This window comes from Manis javanica, chromosome 1 (genome assembly GCF_040802235.1).
Source record: "Manis javanica isolate MJ-LG chromosome 1, MJ_LKY, whole genome shotgun sequence".
Lineage (NCBI taxonomy): Eukaryota > Metazoa > Chordata > Mammalia > Pholidota > Manidae > Manis > Manis javanica.
In genome coordinates this window covers 17,811,482-17,824,020 of record NC_133156.1, presented here as the reverse complement: position 1 = coordinate 17,824,020, position 12,539 = coordinate 17,811,482, and the positions used below count along the sequence as shown (strand labels likewise).

General features: G+C 42.2%; 1 protein-coding gene across 3 annotated transcripts in view; it reads left to right on the top strand.

Annotated features, from left to right (window-relative positions):
* The window catches only part of STARD13 (StAR related lipid transfer domain containing 13), a 375,008-nt gene that overhangs the window by 201,520 nt on the left and 160,949 nt on the right, over positions 1 to 12,539 (top strand). The window contains exon 1 of one of the 3 annotated variants that reach the window (XM_037012350.2): positions 5,008 to 5,317. The exons of the other annotated variants lie outside the window; for them this stretch is intronic. Within the exon in view, the coding sequence (XP_036868245.2) occupies positions 5,149 to 5,317 (169 nt within the window). The 5' untranslated portion in view covers positions 5,008 to 5,148. Of the gene's footprint in view, positions 1 to 5,007; positions 5,318 to 12,539 lie in introns of those variants that run through there. 3 annotated transcript variants of the gene reach the window in all.

The following is a 12,539-nucleotide window of genomic DNA, read 5'->3' as shown; positions in this document are numbered from 1 at the left end:
AGCTGTGCGGTTTGATGGAGAAGAATGTTTAGCCTACAAAAGATTCTTATAAGGGGCCGTGTGGCTTTCTACAAACATCTGAGGGGCAGGCCTATGGAAGAAAGAATAAATTTGTCCCGTCGAACTGCAAATGGTAGAAGTAGAGCCAGTGGATGGAAAATATGACGAAAAACGTAAACAGCTTGTGTTCCTTGGTGAGATCATTACATAGGTTGGGTATTAACTAATTGATCTGACAGCAACATGTACAGTAGTTGAGTGGCTGGATTAGAAGATGTTTAATGTCCTTTCCAAATCTAGGATGTAAAACTTTATGGCCCTCGCAGTGGCAATGAATAAATGGATTCAATATTAGCATGTAACGAGCTTATCTAATTAATGTGCCACATAATGACTATTCACAGGTATTAACATGGCTCTTAATACTAAAGGTTTTTGCATTAGTCATAAAAATGTTTCTGAAGGCAGTAGGTTTTGACAGAGAGAGAGAGTAGGAAATCGCACAGTTCCAGATCTTTGGAAAGACTTAGAAAAGTGAAGAAATTTCAGTTTGGCAGGAATGGATGCGTGCAGGCAAAGAGCCCGGGACTAGTCAGACCGGATCGCTGGCCACATGAACAGGAGCTGATGTGCGAGTCCCCAGGGGACGGCATGAGGGCAGAACACAGAGAAGAGGTTGATCAAAGGCAGAATAAAGGGTATCTATTACCACCCATACGTCTTTGCAGTAGGAGCTGGACTGCAAATGGAAGACACGGTCCAGAAGTGGGGGAGCTGAATCAGAAGAGAATCCACTCTGAAACCTTCCATGGGGGGTCCTGGTCATGGCCACGAATGTAATACCGCTGGTCATTGGGCATGGGGTGCATGCATATTGGGAAGACTGACTGGTATAGAGTTGGGCACATAATCAAAATCAACTGGTGGAAATCCTCAAAATGAGCTTCAGAGGCCACAGGAAGAAGGCTTTGGCATGGACCCCACAACCTTTGGATTCAATTTATTGCAAAAGCTGCCCTCCAAGTAGGTTCTGCTTTTTTCCGCCTGCCACTTGTATCTCAGACAGTTTCCTCCTTGGCAGAGCTGCCTGGCCCCCTCTGAGCAGGCTGACGGAGAGGCTGGAATGTGTGTGGAGGAGGAGAGGGAAGCAGGGAGATGAAAGCACTGTGAGCCACTCCTGGCTTCTGTAAAAGCGCCCTCGCTTTTCTGCCATGTGTACACAAGGTTCAAGGGAGCACAAATCTGGAATCATCTATCAAAAGACTTGAAAATTTTAAATCCCACACGTTTGGTTTAGAGGCCAAATTTCAGAGTTTTGACTGTATTTGGAGAGTTCCAAATACAGAGAGTTTCCATGGCATTGGGAAGACATGCCATTGAAAAGCCAAGACAATGTGTGGAGTTAGCCTTGAGGAGGAGCAGAAAGCAGAGGACACACAACAGCCTGCCCTGCAAAAGAGAAGTCATTAAACAAAGAGGCAGTCGAGCTGTTTCTCACTTTGGACTGGGGTGAGGTGGGGGTGCGTCTTCAGTTCTCAGCCTTGGGTTACTCCTAAGGGACCATGGTTCTCACCCACGAATTAAAGGCTCTGGGCTGTGTATCTTGGTCTCTAGACGTCTGGATCTCAACTATTCCATAGCTAAATGGAATGTTCCATTCCAGTACCACATACAAATTAAATAGGACTAAGAAGGTTTTCAATATATCCTTCCAAAATTTTCTCCTCTACCCAGTTTCCCCAGAAACCTTTCAGTGCCACAGTTTTTCCTCCCTGTCCTTCACGTGTGACAGTGGGAGGAGTTACAATACCATTAGCTTGGAGGTACACAGTGGCTCTCTGCTTGATTGCAATATGACTTGGGACATCGCTTCACCTCTGGGAGGCTTTGTTTCCTTGCCTACAAAATAAGATACCACAGAGGGTTTCCTGGCCTGAACTAAATGACAGAATGTAAATAGCCTAAGGCTTAGCACATAGTAGGCACTCAACACTGTTAGTCCCTCCCCTTCCCTGTTAATTGCCCTGTTTGGTTGCCACTAGTCGTCTATTTATCTTATCCCTGAAATTGTCCGAGGGAAGACTGCACTTGATGACCAAATTAGGAAAGAGGAAAAGTAGGTGAACACTAAAAAGTATGCCATCCATTTTCCTCATTTTTAAAGGAATCTAGCAGCAGTCTTGGAAGATACACTTGGGTTTCCAGCACTCTCACCCTCTCTGGTTTCTTCAGAACCTCATCACTGACCAGTGAAGAGGCAGGTTCTGTTGGTGAGATGCATGGAGGACATCATCAGCCCCGGGAAGATCGTGAGCAGGTCCTCGCCTCCGCATTGACCACAGGCAGAGCGGAACTGCCCACCCACTACTGATTTGGTCCGTCACTAGGACCAAGTGCTGAAAAAAATTCATTGAAAGGTTCAGGTTTCACAGCAATGCATTAGCATAATACCAGGCATTAGTGGCGCTAATAGGAAAATAATGGTACCTATCTACTTTAGATATGGTATTTAGGATACACAAAATGCCAAACATGATGAGCAGTTGCATGGATTTATAGATACTACTTGAACCATAAAATAAATCTTGTACCTGAAATAGAGAGGACAGAGATGTTGATGCATAGTCCTTCCTAGATCCTCTTACTAAAACTCACAGATTTTGAGAAAAATTAGGCTTTATTCTAACTTGCTTTCCTTTTAATCAGGGAATACAAATTTCCTTTTTTGCTTAATTTACATTCAATTCTTGTTCTTCACTGCCAATTTTCTACCAAATACTAGGTTTCACATTGCAACCGTTTACAAATATCAAAGAGTACATAATCATGATCTTGATGTTTTCCGAACAAACACCTCAGAACTTTCAGCATTTTCACGTGTTTATTATTATGCAAAAAGGTGACATTGTGTTTTTTTGGTTTTGTTTTCTTTTTTAGTAACCATGCCATAACACACTGCAGTGCTTCTGGGAAAGAATCGTTCCATTTATTTTTAAAATGCAGCCAAGTTAGCAATGAACTACAAGATTGGCATTAGGAATGGCCAATATATTTCACCACTATAAAGCAACTACGTATTAATTTCTTTCCTTTCCCTTGGCTCCTGGAACATATCCAAAGGTCCCAAGTCCCATACTCTTTTGTCACTCTCCACTCTTCTTCCATTCTCTCCCAGTGAAAAAGTGATACCTGCCACGTGTCTGGCTCAAGCACATGGTTTACGGCAGGGATGTCCCCAGCGTTGGACTATTAATCCAAAAAGCATGTACACAAACTGGCTGCCCTTAGCATCTCATCCGATGGCAGCCAGGCTGGAGCTGAGCTTGGCAAGTGGACCTTTATTCACAGGTATCTAATATTGCAGTATAGCGCTAACCCTGTCTGCCATTCATGCGCATGCATCTGGCGTACCCGACTCCCTAGATCTCAGATCCCTTTCACCTCCACAAAGGATGCCCTGGGACAGAAAAACCCTGATCAAATCCTAAGTAAGAATTGTAAAGAAACCAAGTGAGCGCATCCTTTTCTTTTCAGCTGTGGTGCCTGCTGAAAACCTAACACCTGCCTCTTCTTGCACCATTATCAGAAGGGGCTCACAATTGCCCTGAGTGATAGCATATTCTAGTGTAGGCCCTAGAGACCTTTAATAACTTGTTTATTTCCATAGTGGGACAGTAATAGGAGCGAGCTGCTTCTCAGAATCCAGCCAGCAGGAATTCCCACAGGGAAGGCTGACCACTGTGAGTCACAGTAATGAGAATTGGGGTCCTAATTTGAGTCCTATTATACTTTTAATTGAGAGTTTTTCATTACTAGGGCTCTAAATCTCAGGCCAAGCTGCGTTTCAGTCTGAGTCAGTCAAATGTAAGAGGAACTTGGCCACACGCTTCTTTTTCAAAGGACTTTATTCTTTCAGCCCCAGGCTCAGAATTCGATAACATGTTTTCTGTGGACGTTTTTCTCTTCACATCAAACAATATAAAGAGGAAAATCGGGGTGGGTGGGGGGATTCTATTACTCCCATATGTATCCTTGGATGTTTCCAGATCAAATTACTCAGGTTCCTCAACACACGCTCTGGTTCCAGATTTCCACACATGTGGCCACAGATCCTTCTGCAAAGCCCTCCCCAGCCTCTGCTTGTCAGAGCCCCACCCATTTTTTTTAAAAGGCCCACCCAAGTGCCTCCTTCTCTGTCGGTTCTCTTGTCATCACCCCCATCAAAACTGATGTTGTTCCCCCAACACTCCGGCTGTGTCTCATTGAGCCACCTTTCACAGTACGCGTGTATTAAGAGCTTTTGCACCCCTCCCCTATTGGTAGTAGCTTGGCGGCAGTACCTTTGCCTGACTGCAGCTTCCCAGTGATCTACGACAGCGTCTTAAATGCGATAGATCCTTCATAAGTACTTTGCTTCTTGGTGTTGAAAAGGTGAGGAAATAGAAAAAAATCACTTAACAGTTGTGTTCATGCCCTTTGCCTCTGCGTCTCTTATCTGCAAGAGCTCTCAACTTTCCACTGCGGAGGGTCAGGAGTCCGTGTATTTACTCGGACTGTTAAAGCCCTTGACAGTCTATTTTTCACTGGAAAAGCTTTCTGATTCATTTCTGCGTCATGAAGGGCGTTTATGCTGATTCGAAGTAGTTTTCCACGGGAGCCCTTTGCCGGGTGGTCCTTGCTTACCTGGCTGCAGCCGCCTTGGAGACAGCGAATGTGCTCTAACTTTTACAGCCTGCAAGGTTTCCTGTGCCCAGGGGCTTGCTCCTCGCGGGCTGCCTTGCCCCGTCGCCGCCCCTCTCTATAGGGGGCGCGGTTGCTGGTGCTCAGGCAGCGCCGAGGCCCGGCCGGTGCCCGCCCCGCGCTGTCAGCCTCGGCGGGGGGACCGGCGGCGGCGGGGCCGCCTCCCCGCGGGCTGGGCCGGACTGCGGCCGAGCCCGGTCCCCTGTCCTCCTCTGATTGGCTCCCCGACGCCACGTGAGGGCCAGGGGTTGGAATTCAGCACTGTGGCTTTTGGCACTCCTTATTCTTTTCAAAAATCGCTGGGTCTGTTGAGCTCTGCCGGGCTGGGCGCCTTGCTCTGAGACTGAGCCCGGGCGCAGACGGGAACGGCCGCAGGGCAGACCAGGGGGCAGAGGGGCATCTGCCGCGATGTTCAGTCAGGGACCCAGGACCCCAGCTTCAGGCTGCTACTATCTAAATTCCATGACACCTGAGGGCCAGGAGATGTACTTGCGATTTGATCAGACTGCGAGACGCTCTCCTTACAGGATGAGCCGGATTCTAGCACGCCAGCAGCTAGTGACTAAAATTCAACAAGGTGAGTTGCCGGTAGTGGAAGGCTGTTGCTAATTCTGGTGTCTGTTGCCTTCATTTCATGCTAACCCAGTGTTCTCAATTACTGTTTTCACTTTACAATGTATGGATTTCTGCGCCACGCTGCATGTTACCTTTTAGAAACAACTTTAGGCAGGAGTTTTAAGCAAACAGTGTCAGCACTTCGCTGCCACATAACTCAACATAAAGTGCACAAAAAAACTTCACAGTAGGACTGTGAATCATAAGTTTCAAAATGTACATGTGCCTACAGAATAAATGAGACAAGTTTACTCAACATGTGGTTTAGGAGCTTTCTAGCAGTTTCTCTCCCAGTGTCACATTTAAAACTTGGACCCTGGTTTACTGACTTGGGGTTGGGGGTACTAACTTCTCTCTCTACCTTACCCAGAACCTTTAGGACACTCTCAGTGACCAGGAAAGTTAGAATTCTATTCTTAACGCCGTCAGGCTGAAAACTAGGATCACATCCTCTGCCTGTGTGTCTGTTTGTGTCAATAGTTGGCACTGATATGTTGATACTGATTTGTATTGATATTTGTTGATATTTATCTGGGAAAGGATAAATAGGTCTGCTAACCTCAAAACAAAGCCTGTGACCTGTACACAGAAGCTCCGGCCTCCTAAGGCAGAGAGGATACTGATTACAAGCTGTTGGAGATTCCTTTTGTTTTCAGAAGAAAAAAAAAATCAACAGCGTGAACATTACTAAAAACTCATTATTCTCAAAAATAGTTTCAAACATGCTCTTTATTTTAGGATAGGTCTGTAGAAACGGGAGATGAACATTTTGACAGAACCCCTAACTGATGTCCATTTAAAAGGCACACCTACATACCCACTGGGACACAGTAAGTTTGTGAAGTTTATGACCACACCCCTCTCAGATTAAAAAAAAGCTAAATTATTATATTGGTGATACTTAAGTTCACCATGAATTTCTAGAGCCATTATACAAATGCAGTTTCCATTTAATTAAATGAGTTGAAGATTATGTTGAATTTTAGAAGGGAAGTTGGGCTTTGTAATCTTGAAAATCTTCTTGTAATGTTCCCAGAAGGAACAATATGTATTCTAGTGAGCAGCATTTGATGAGATTGTTTCCTTGGAAATTAGAATTTGTTTGTAAAGGTTCAGGAACTGGGTATGTGTGAAGGATATTAGTCCTACATACCGGTTTGATTTCAGGAAGGATATTATGTCATTCCATAAACTCTCTGTGCAGGTCTTGATTGAATAGAAACAAAAGTAATTATTTCCCTGCAGCTTGATTTAAAAATACACTAGGCTTAGAATAAGAACCAGTTTCATTTTAGCTCTCAAGATTTTTGACAATGGTGTTTTACCAGATGCTGTCATCATATGGACATAGGGGCTTGGTAAATGTTTGGTGATGATTTATAATCTGCAGTCTGTATATGTGCACCAGCATGCCTATAAAGTGTATTATGTTAGAAACATTGCATACAAATAGTTTGAAGTTGCTTTGCAAATCTCCTTCAATGTATTTATAATGACTGATTTAACCAAAAATTATTTATGTTCTTTTCGGTTTGGAGAGTATTTTCCCACTGAGGATTGAAGTTATGATCATTGAAAGAGTGCTCTATGTTTCATTTTGTCTAGTTAGATAATTTGAGCATTCTCACCTTTTTATATTGGGCAATGAATTGTTTGAAGCCAATGAGTACCTAAAAATTAAATGTGACAATCAAGATCAAGGGCAGCGTGAAAGAATTCCCACAGTGTAGTCTTTAGGAACTTATTTGTTAATGTCATACTGTTGTTTAGTAAGACATTTTGAAAGAAGCAAAGAGACTTTCCTGGGTTTACTGTATTAGTAGATTTGTTTACTGTCGTGGTAGATAATACCGCTTGAGCATCTAGCATGTTTGCAGCACCACTCTTAAGAGCTTTATATGTATTTCAACTTATTTTATCCTCAAAAAGAATCCTTATAGGTAACTAGTATGATCGCACCCATTTTAAAGGTGAGAAAAGAAAGGCATATTGCATTCACATAACTTCTACGAGCTACATAGTGGAGCTGGCATTTGAATATAACTCCAGAGCCCATGCTGCAGAGTACACCAACCTGCTTTTTAGTTCTTGTAACGAGTGCCAAAGTACTGGTTTACTTTGGATTCTGGTTGCTTTTTGGATTATATAGTATGCCAAAGACATTTCTTTGGGTCTTTTCTACTCAAGATCCAGCATGAACCATAGGACAGAATCAAAACTGGTCGGTCACTCTGAGATTTGTTCATCAGGCTTGATTTCTCTAATGGAAGCAAAGTGTAAAGCAAAGTTCGACCTTCCCTGAACAGTTAGCACCCAATAGTGCATGATGTCAAGCTATTTTGCTAATGGCCCATAATCATTCAATTAAAGCTTATCCCCTGCATATTAAATTAATGGCATCATTATTTTTCGTAGCTCATATATATATTGGTATCTTACAATGACAGCCACATCAATAAAATTATTTGCATTAGTCTGCTATAGATCTTTCGAGGAAAATTTTGCATTGTATCAATATAATTGATATATGACTTACATTACTTACCTCATTCTTTACAACCATCCTCTCTCATGGCCATTGGGAGCAATACAAACGAGAGTCAGTTGCTCCCCACTGACCTTATTACAGTGAGATAATCGTTGAATGGCATGGACATGATTCAACAGCAGATACACTCATGGGAGGGGAAATCAAAGCAGACAAATAAAAGAATCTTTGATGATGCATAGGATCAGAATTAGTTGCCCAAACCCAGGATGAATCTAAACTTGCTCATTTTAGCGTATGCTGCAAGTACGCAGGCACCATTTCTCTAGCCTTCTTGGTAGTTCTGGGGTTTTAGATCCAGTTAAAAAGAGAAGTTAAAGAAGAGCGTTGTTTTGCAAAGTGAAAGTTGACTTTAAGTCATACTGCCCATAACCCCTACCCCCCAGTCCCGCTGAATCAATGGGGAGATTGTGGGGAGAGGAATGAAAATAATAATGGTTCTCCTTACACTCCCTGGCAAGCCCTTGAGAATGGGTAAGGGGAGGGTGCTGAGGGGGTGTGGCAAGAACGTGTGAGGTCACGGGAAGGGAGCCAGGGGTCTCAGGTCATGATTCGATGGCTACTATTTGTTGACCACATGTGCAGTGTATTTGAAGTCGATGTACACCTTATTTGGAAAATCCAAATCTAAGCAAATACATAAATGTGGTTACTTGCTTTGTGAAAGGATTCATCATGCTCTTGAACATTTCTTTAAAACTTATTTTAAATCTTCAAGACAGCAAGCCAGAGACCTGACGGTAAGGAAAGCCAACTGACCCAGAAAAGGACACGGGGACGCCAGGTTCATTTAGACACTCGCTCATTCTTTTACTGTGACCAGTTTCAGAACTTCGCTGGGCCTTCATTTCTTGGTGAGAATATGAGATGGTCAGACTGACTGCTCAGGTGTGTTCTGGTTCTCAAGTTCCCTCTGGAGCTGAGGCAGGAACTCCTTGAACAAGAGTGTGCAAAGTAGGGGAACTTAAATCTGAAGTGAGAGCAGCAGAAAAGGAAGCAGCGGGTTTCTGATGTGGAGTCGATCCGTGGTTTATCGGTGCTCCACGACCTGTCAGGGAAATGGGGAAGTGGAAACCGGACTTTAGTTCTACCTCTGCCGCTAACTCATTGTCACGGCTTTTCTGGGTATTCTTCCTTCTTCCATAAAAGAAAGGGTTTGGATGAAACACACGTGAAGTTCCCATCATCCTAAAATCCTGGGATTCTGTGATCACATGTGTTACTTTAAGGGAGAGTCAGTTCTTACGGATATTGTCCTTATTTTGTCTTTTGAATTCTACCTGGACATGTTTCTCTGCATAATACCGTCATTATAATTTAATAGGAAGTCCTCTTCTGGACTATCTCAACATCAACATAACCTATAATTATAAAGAAACATCTGAAAACCTTTCTCAGGAGTCCAGGACAGTAAAATGGAGTTGCCGTAGAACTTAGCCTAGCTCGCGGATTTTAGGGATCAGAGAATGTCCGTGTATATGTACCCCTGTTCTCACACCAAGATAGACATCTTTTCTTGATGGAAAATGCAACATGTAAAAAATTTCCCTACTAAGGGAATTAGTGAAAGTTGGACCTGTGTTTTCATTGACTTTTATGTGACACTATTTCCAGAGATGGCACCTGGGTTGAACTTACTGGAGTGGAATACACTGTCCCTTTATGATCCCAGGGGGTGGAACTGGGCATGAGTGCTGTACTCTCTGCCGTTACTCCATCAAGGCACATGGCATCTTGAGAATGTGCCTAACCTCCATGGTAGCATCGCTCACCCCTGGAGGATGAGGCTCCCGCCAACTAGGTAGCATCAGATGAAATTAAACAATCATTTGCCCTTTTGGAATCACCCTTTCTCTGTGTTTAGTACTTTATTGCCCAACTGCTTGCAGAAACAGAAGGCGACTATGCTGGCAGAAAGACACATGGGCACAGAAAATGGGGAGAATGCATCACTCATGCATTGCTCAAGTTCTTTTTAAAGACTATGGCAACTGTCAGAAATTCACATTTCATGAATCAGAGCCTTTTCCTGTTCATCCTGGTGACTGAAGGGCAAGCACATAAAGGATACGGTTTAACCAAAAGTTACAGGAAAATCTGTTAAGTGAATTAAGTCAACTAACTTTGAATAGCACATAAAAATTATCACATAGTAACACTGTGAGCAGTCAAGAAGTAAGTGCCAGTAGGAAATTAGCAAAGAGCAATACACTTGTCCACATATAAAACTTGAGAGTTTAGCTTGAACCTAACTGTGACTTCCATAGCTGCATGCCACTGCTTTTATTAGCTCTGATTTTATAAACACACATCCCAGATGCAGGCAGTTGCCGAATTTGGATTTCATGATATTAGTTTAAGTGAATAGAGATTCATTTTTTTTCTCCTTTTTTCTCCCTTAAATCAGTGTTTTAATCCTTCATAAATTCTGGACTCTGGTCAACTTTTATAAAGCAAGGTTCCTCATTTCCTTAGAAATGTAATCTTGGCAGATTTAGAAGCACAAGTTAGAGGGGGGAAATCATCAATAGTGTTCTGCAATATCAGCTGATGACCTGAACAGATTTAGAAAGAGAGAAAATGGTAAGTGGATTTTGGTATATACGTAGATATCTATAAAGGGAAATAAATCAGCTGGGCTTTAATGGAGACATGAGTCTTTTCACCGCGTTAGCTGTGAGAACATAGTGCTGGAACTAGAGAAGAAGACAGAAAAGACAGGAGAATACAATCATGAATTGCACACCAGATTTTTGAATGAAGTAAGGATCATGTAAGAATCATTTTCTGTCTCCTTAGGGACAATCTGAATGTGATCGGTGTGGGGAAAGACATCATACGCTAATTTACATTCTACTTTGTTACCTAAAGGATTTGAGGTAGTTTATAAAAGCACATATAACTCAGGTAAGATCAGAGGATGATGTATCTGATGAAGAGAAATATGTAGGTCAGTTACTATGATACGGCTAGGAAGAGATATTACATAAAAATATAAAACATAAGGCCCTGAATAATTATTAAAAGTGGACTGCAAGTTTAGCTTGAGCTTAATCTAAGCAAAGAGGAAAACGCCCTCAGATGAAGATTTGCCATGTCCATAAGGTAAAAACATACCAAAGCAGCTTTTCCTGGGACTTGATATTTGGAAGAATCTTTCTCCCAATAACTTGATATTCAAGAGCAATTTTTTATACAGATCTCATAAAAGGAACACTACCAGCCATATGGCTGGTGCTTTTAAACATTTCTACCATGAATTCAATAGCAAGTCTCTTAAAGCATCTTGCAGTGATAGTAGAAGCATATCCACAAATTACATAGAATTCAATAAAAATATTTGGGAGTGGGATAGGTGGAGAAGGTTCAGGTTTGCAATCCTTTGATTCTCTGGCTTAATCTAGAAATGGCATGGAGACTATCTCAAAACACTTTCTCAAAGTAGGTTCACAGAACACTAGCCCTGTTAGAAATGATATTCAAGGAGAAAACGTTTCCGTGGTTAGGCAATTTGGGGGGAATGCTGCATCCCCTTTCTCCTCCTGGAAATTCATACATACCAAAGTCTCCGAGAAATCTTACAGAAAGTAGTTTAACTTTGTTAAAACTGGTATATTTCATCATGAAACCATTTTTCACTGGATACCAGGAAGTGACATGTTATAAAACCAACATTCCCTAGGGAACGTACTTTGGAAAGGCTGACTTAGGATTGTGCAGACAGCCACAGTGTGGTTCACTCAGATAACTCTCCTTGAATATATTTCTTGCATGGAGTGGACAATAGATAGTTTGAGGTCGTATCTTGGAGAGGAACATTGCAAGTATTCTTTATTTTCAAATACGGAGAGCTCCATATGCTTTAAAAATCATCCGGGAAAGGCAGGATAGACATCTTTTTATAAGAATTAGCAACCAAAGGAAGATTCTAACCTCATTAGGTGGCCCCTGAACATTTGTCAGGCAGAAAACTGAAGGAGTTGGTACGCAGGCAGAGTTAGTTAAGTATAATAACAAAAATACAACCAGACTTCAAATAGCTCTACAAGATAGATACTGCCGGAGTAACGGAATTGCTGCTCTTTAGCTCTGGATTTGTCTAACCTATAATAAGCCTGCAGTCCTGGGTGCCTTCCATAGGGGTCTGCCATTCGGTAGCTAATTCAGGATATTATCACTGCTGAGTTAACATAAAGCTTTTCTTTGTATGACAGAATAAAGTGAACTGATAGATGATAGGTCATTTTAATTAATAAAATCTGTTTGGCTTAGTTGTTTAAAAAACAACTTTTCCAGAAAGCCTATAAATACATTCTTAAGGTATTTTTCCTACTGCTGGCAAAGAGATAATGCATTGATATTTGCATTATGAACAATGCTTTTTGGTAGAAATCTATAAAATATCAAAAATGCAACTGAATGCATGGGGAATTAGCCATAGTGGGCAGCCCAAACCCCCATGCTGTGAAGTCACGTGGGACCAGAGCAGTCACTGTAGAATGGGGCAGTCTGGGATAAGACAGCTTCAGGTTACCATGACCTTTCATACGCTTTGTTTGAAGAGATGTGAATTCTCCTCTTCGGAGAAGCTTAGGCACTAAAAGAGTTTAAATGGAGTGGTTGGAAAATAAGATCA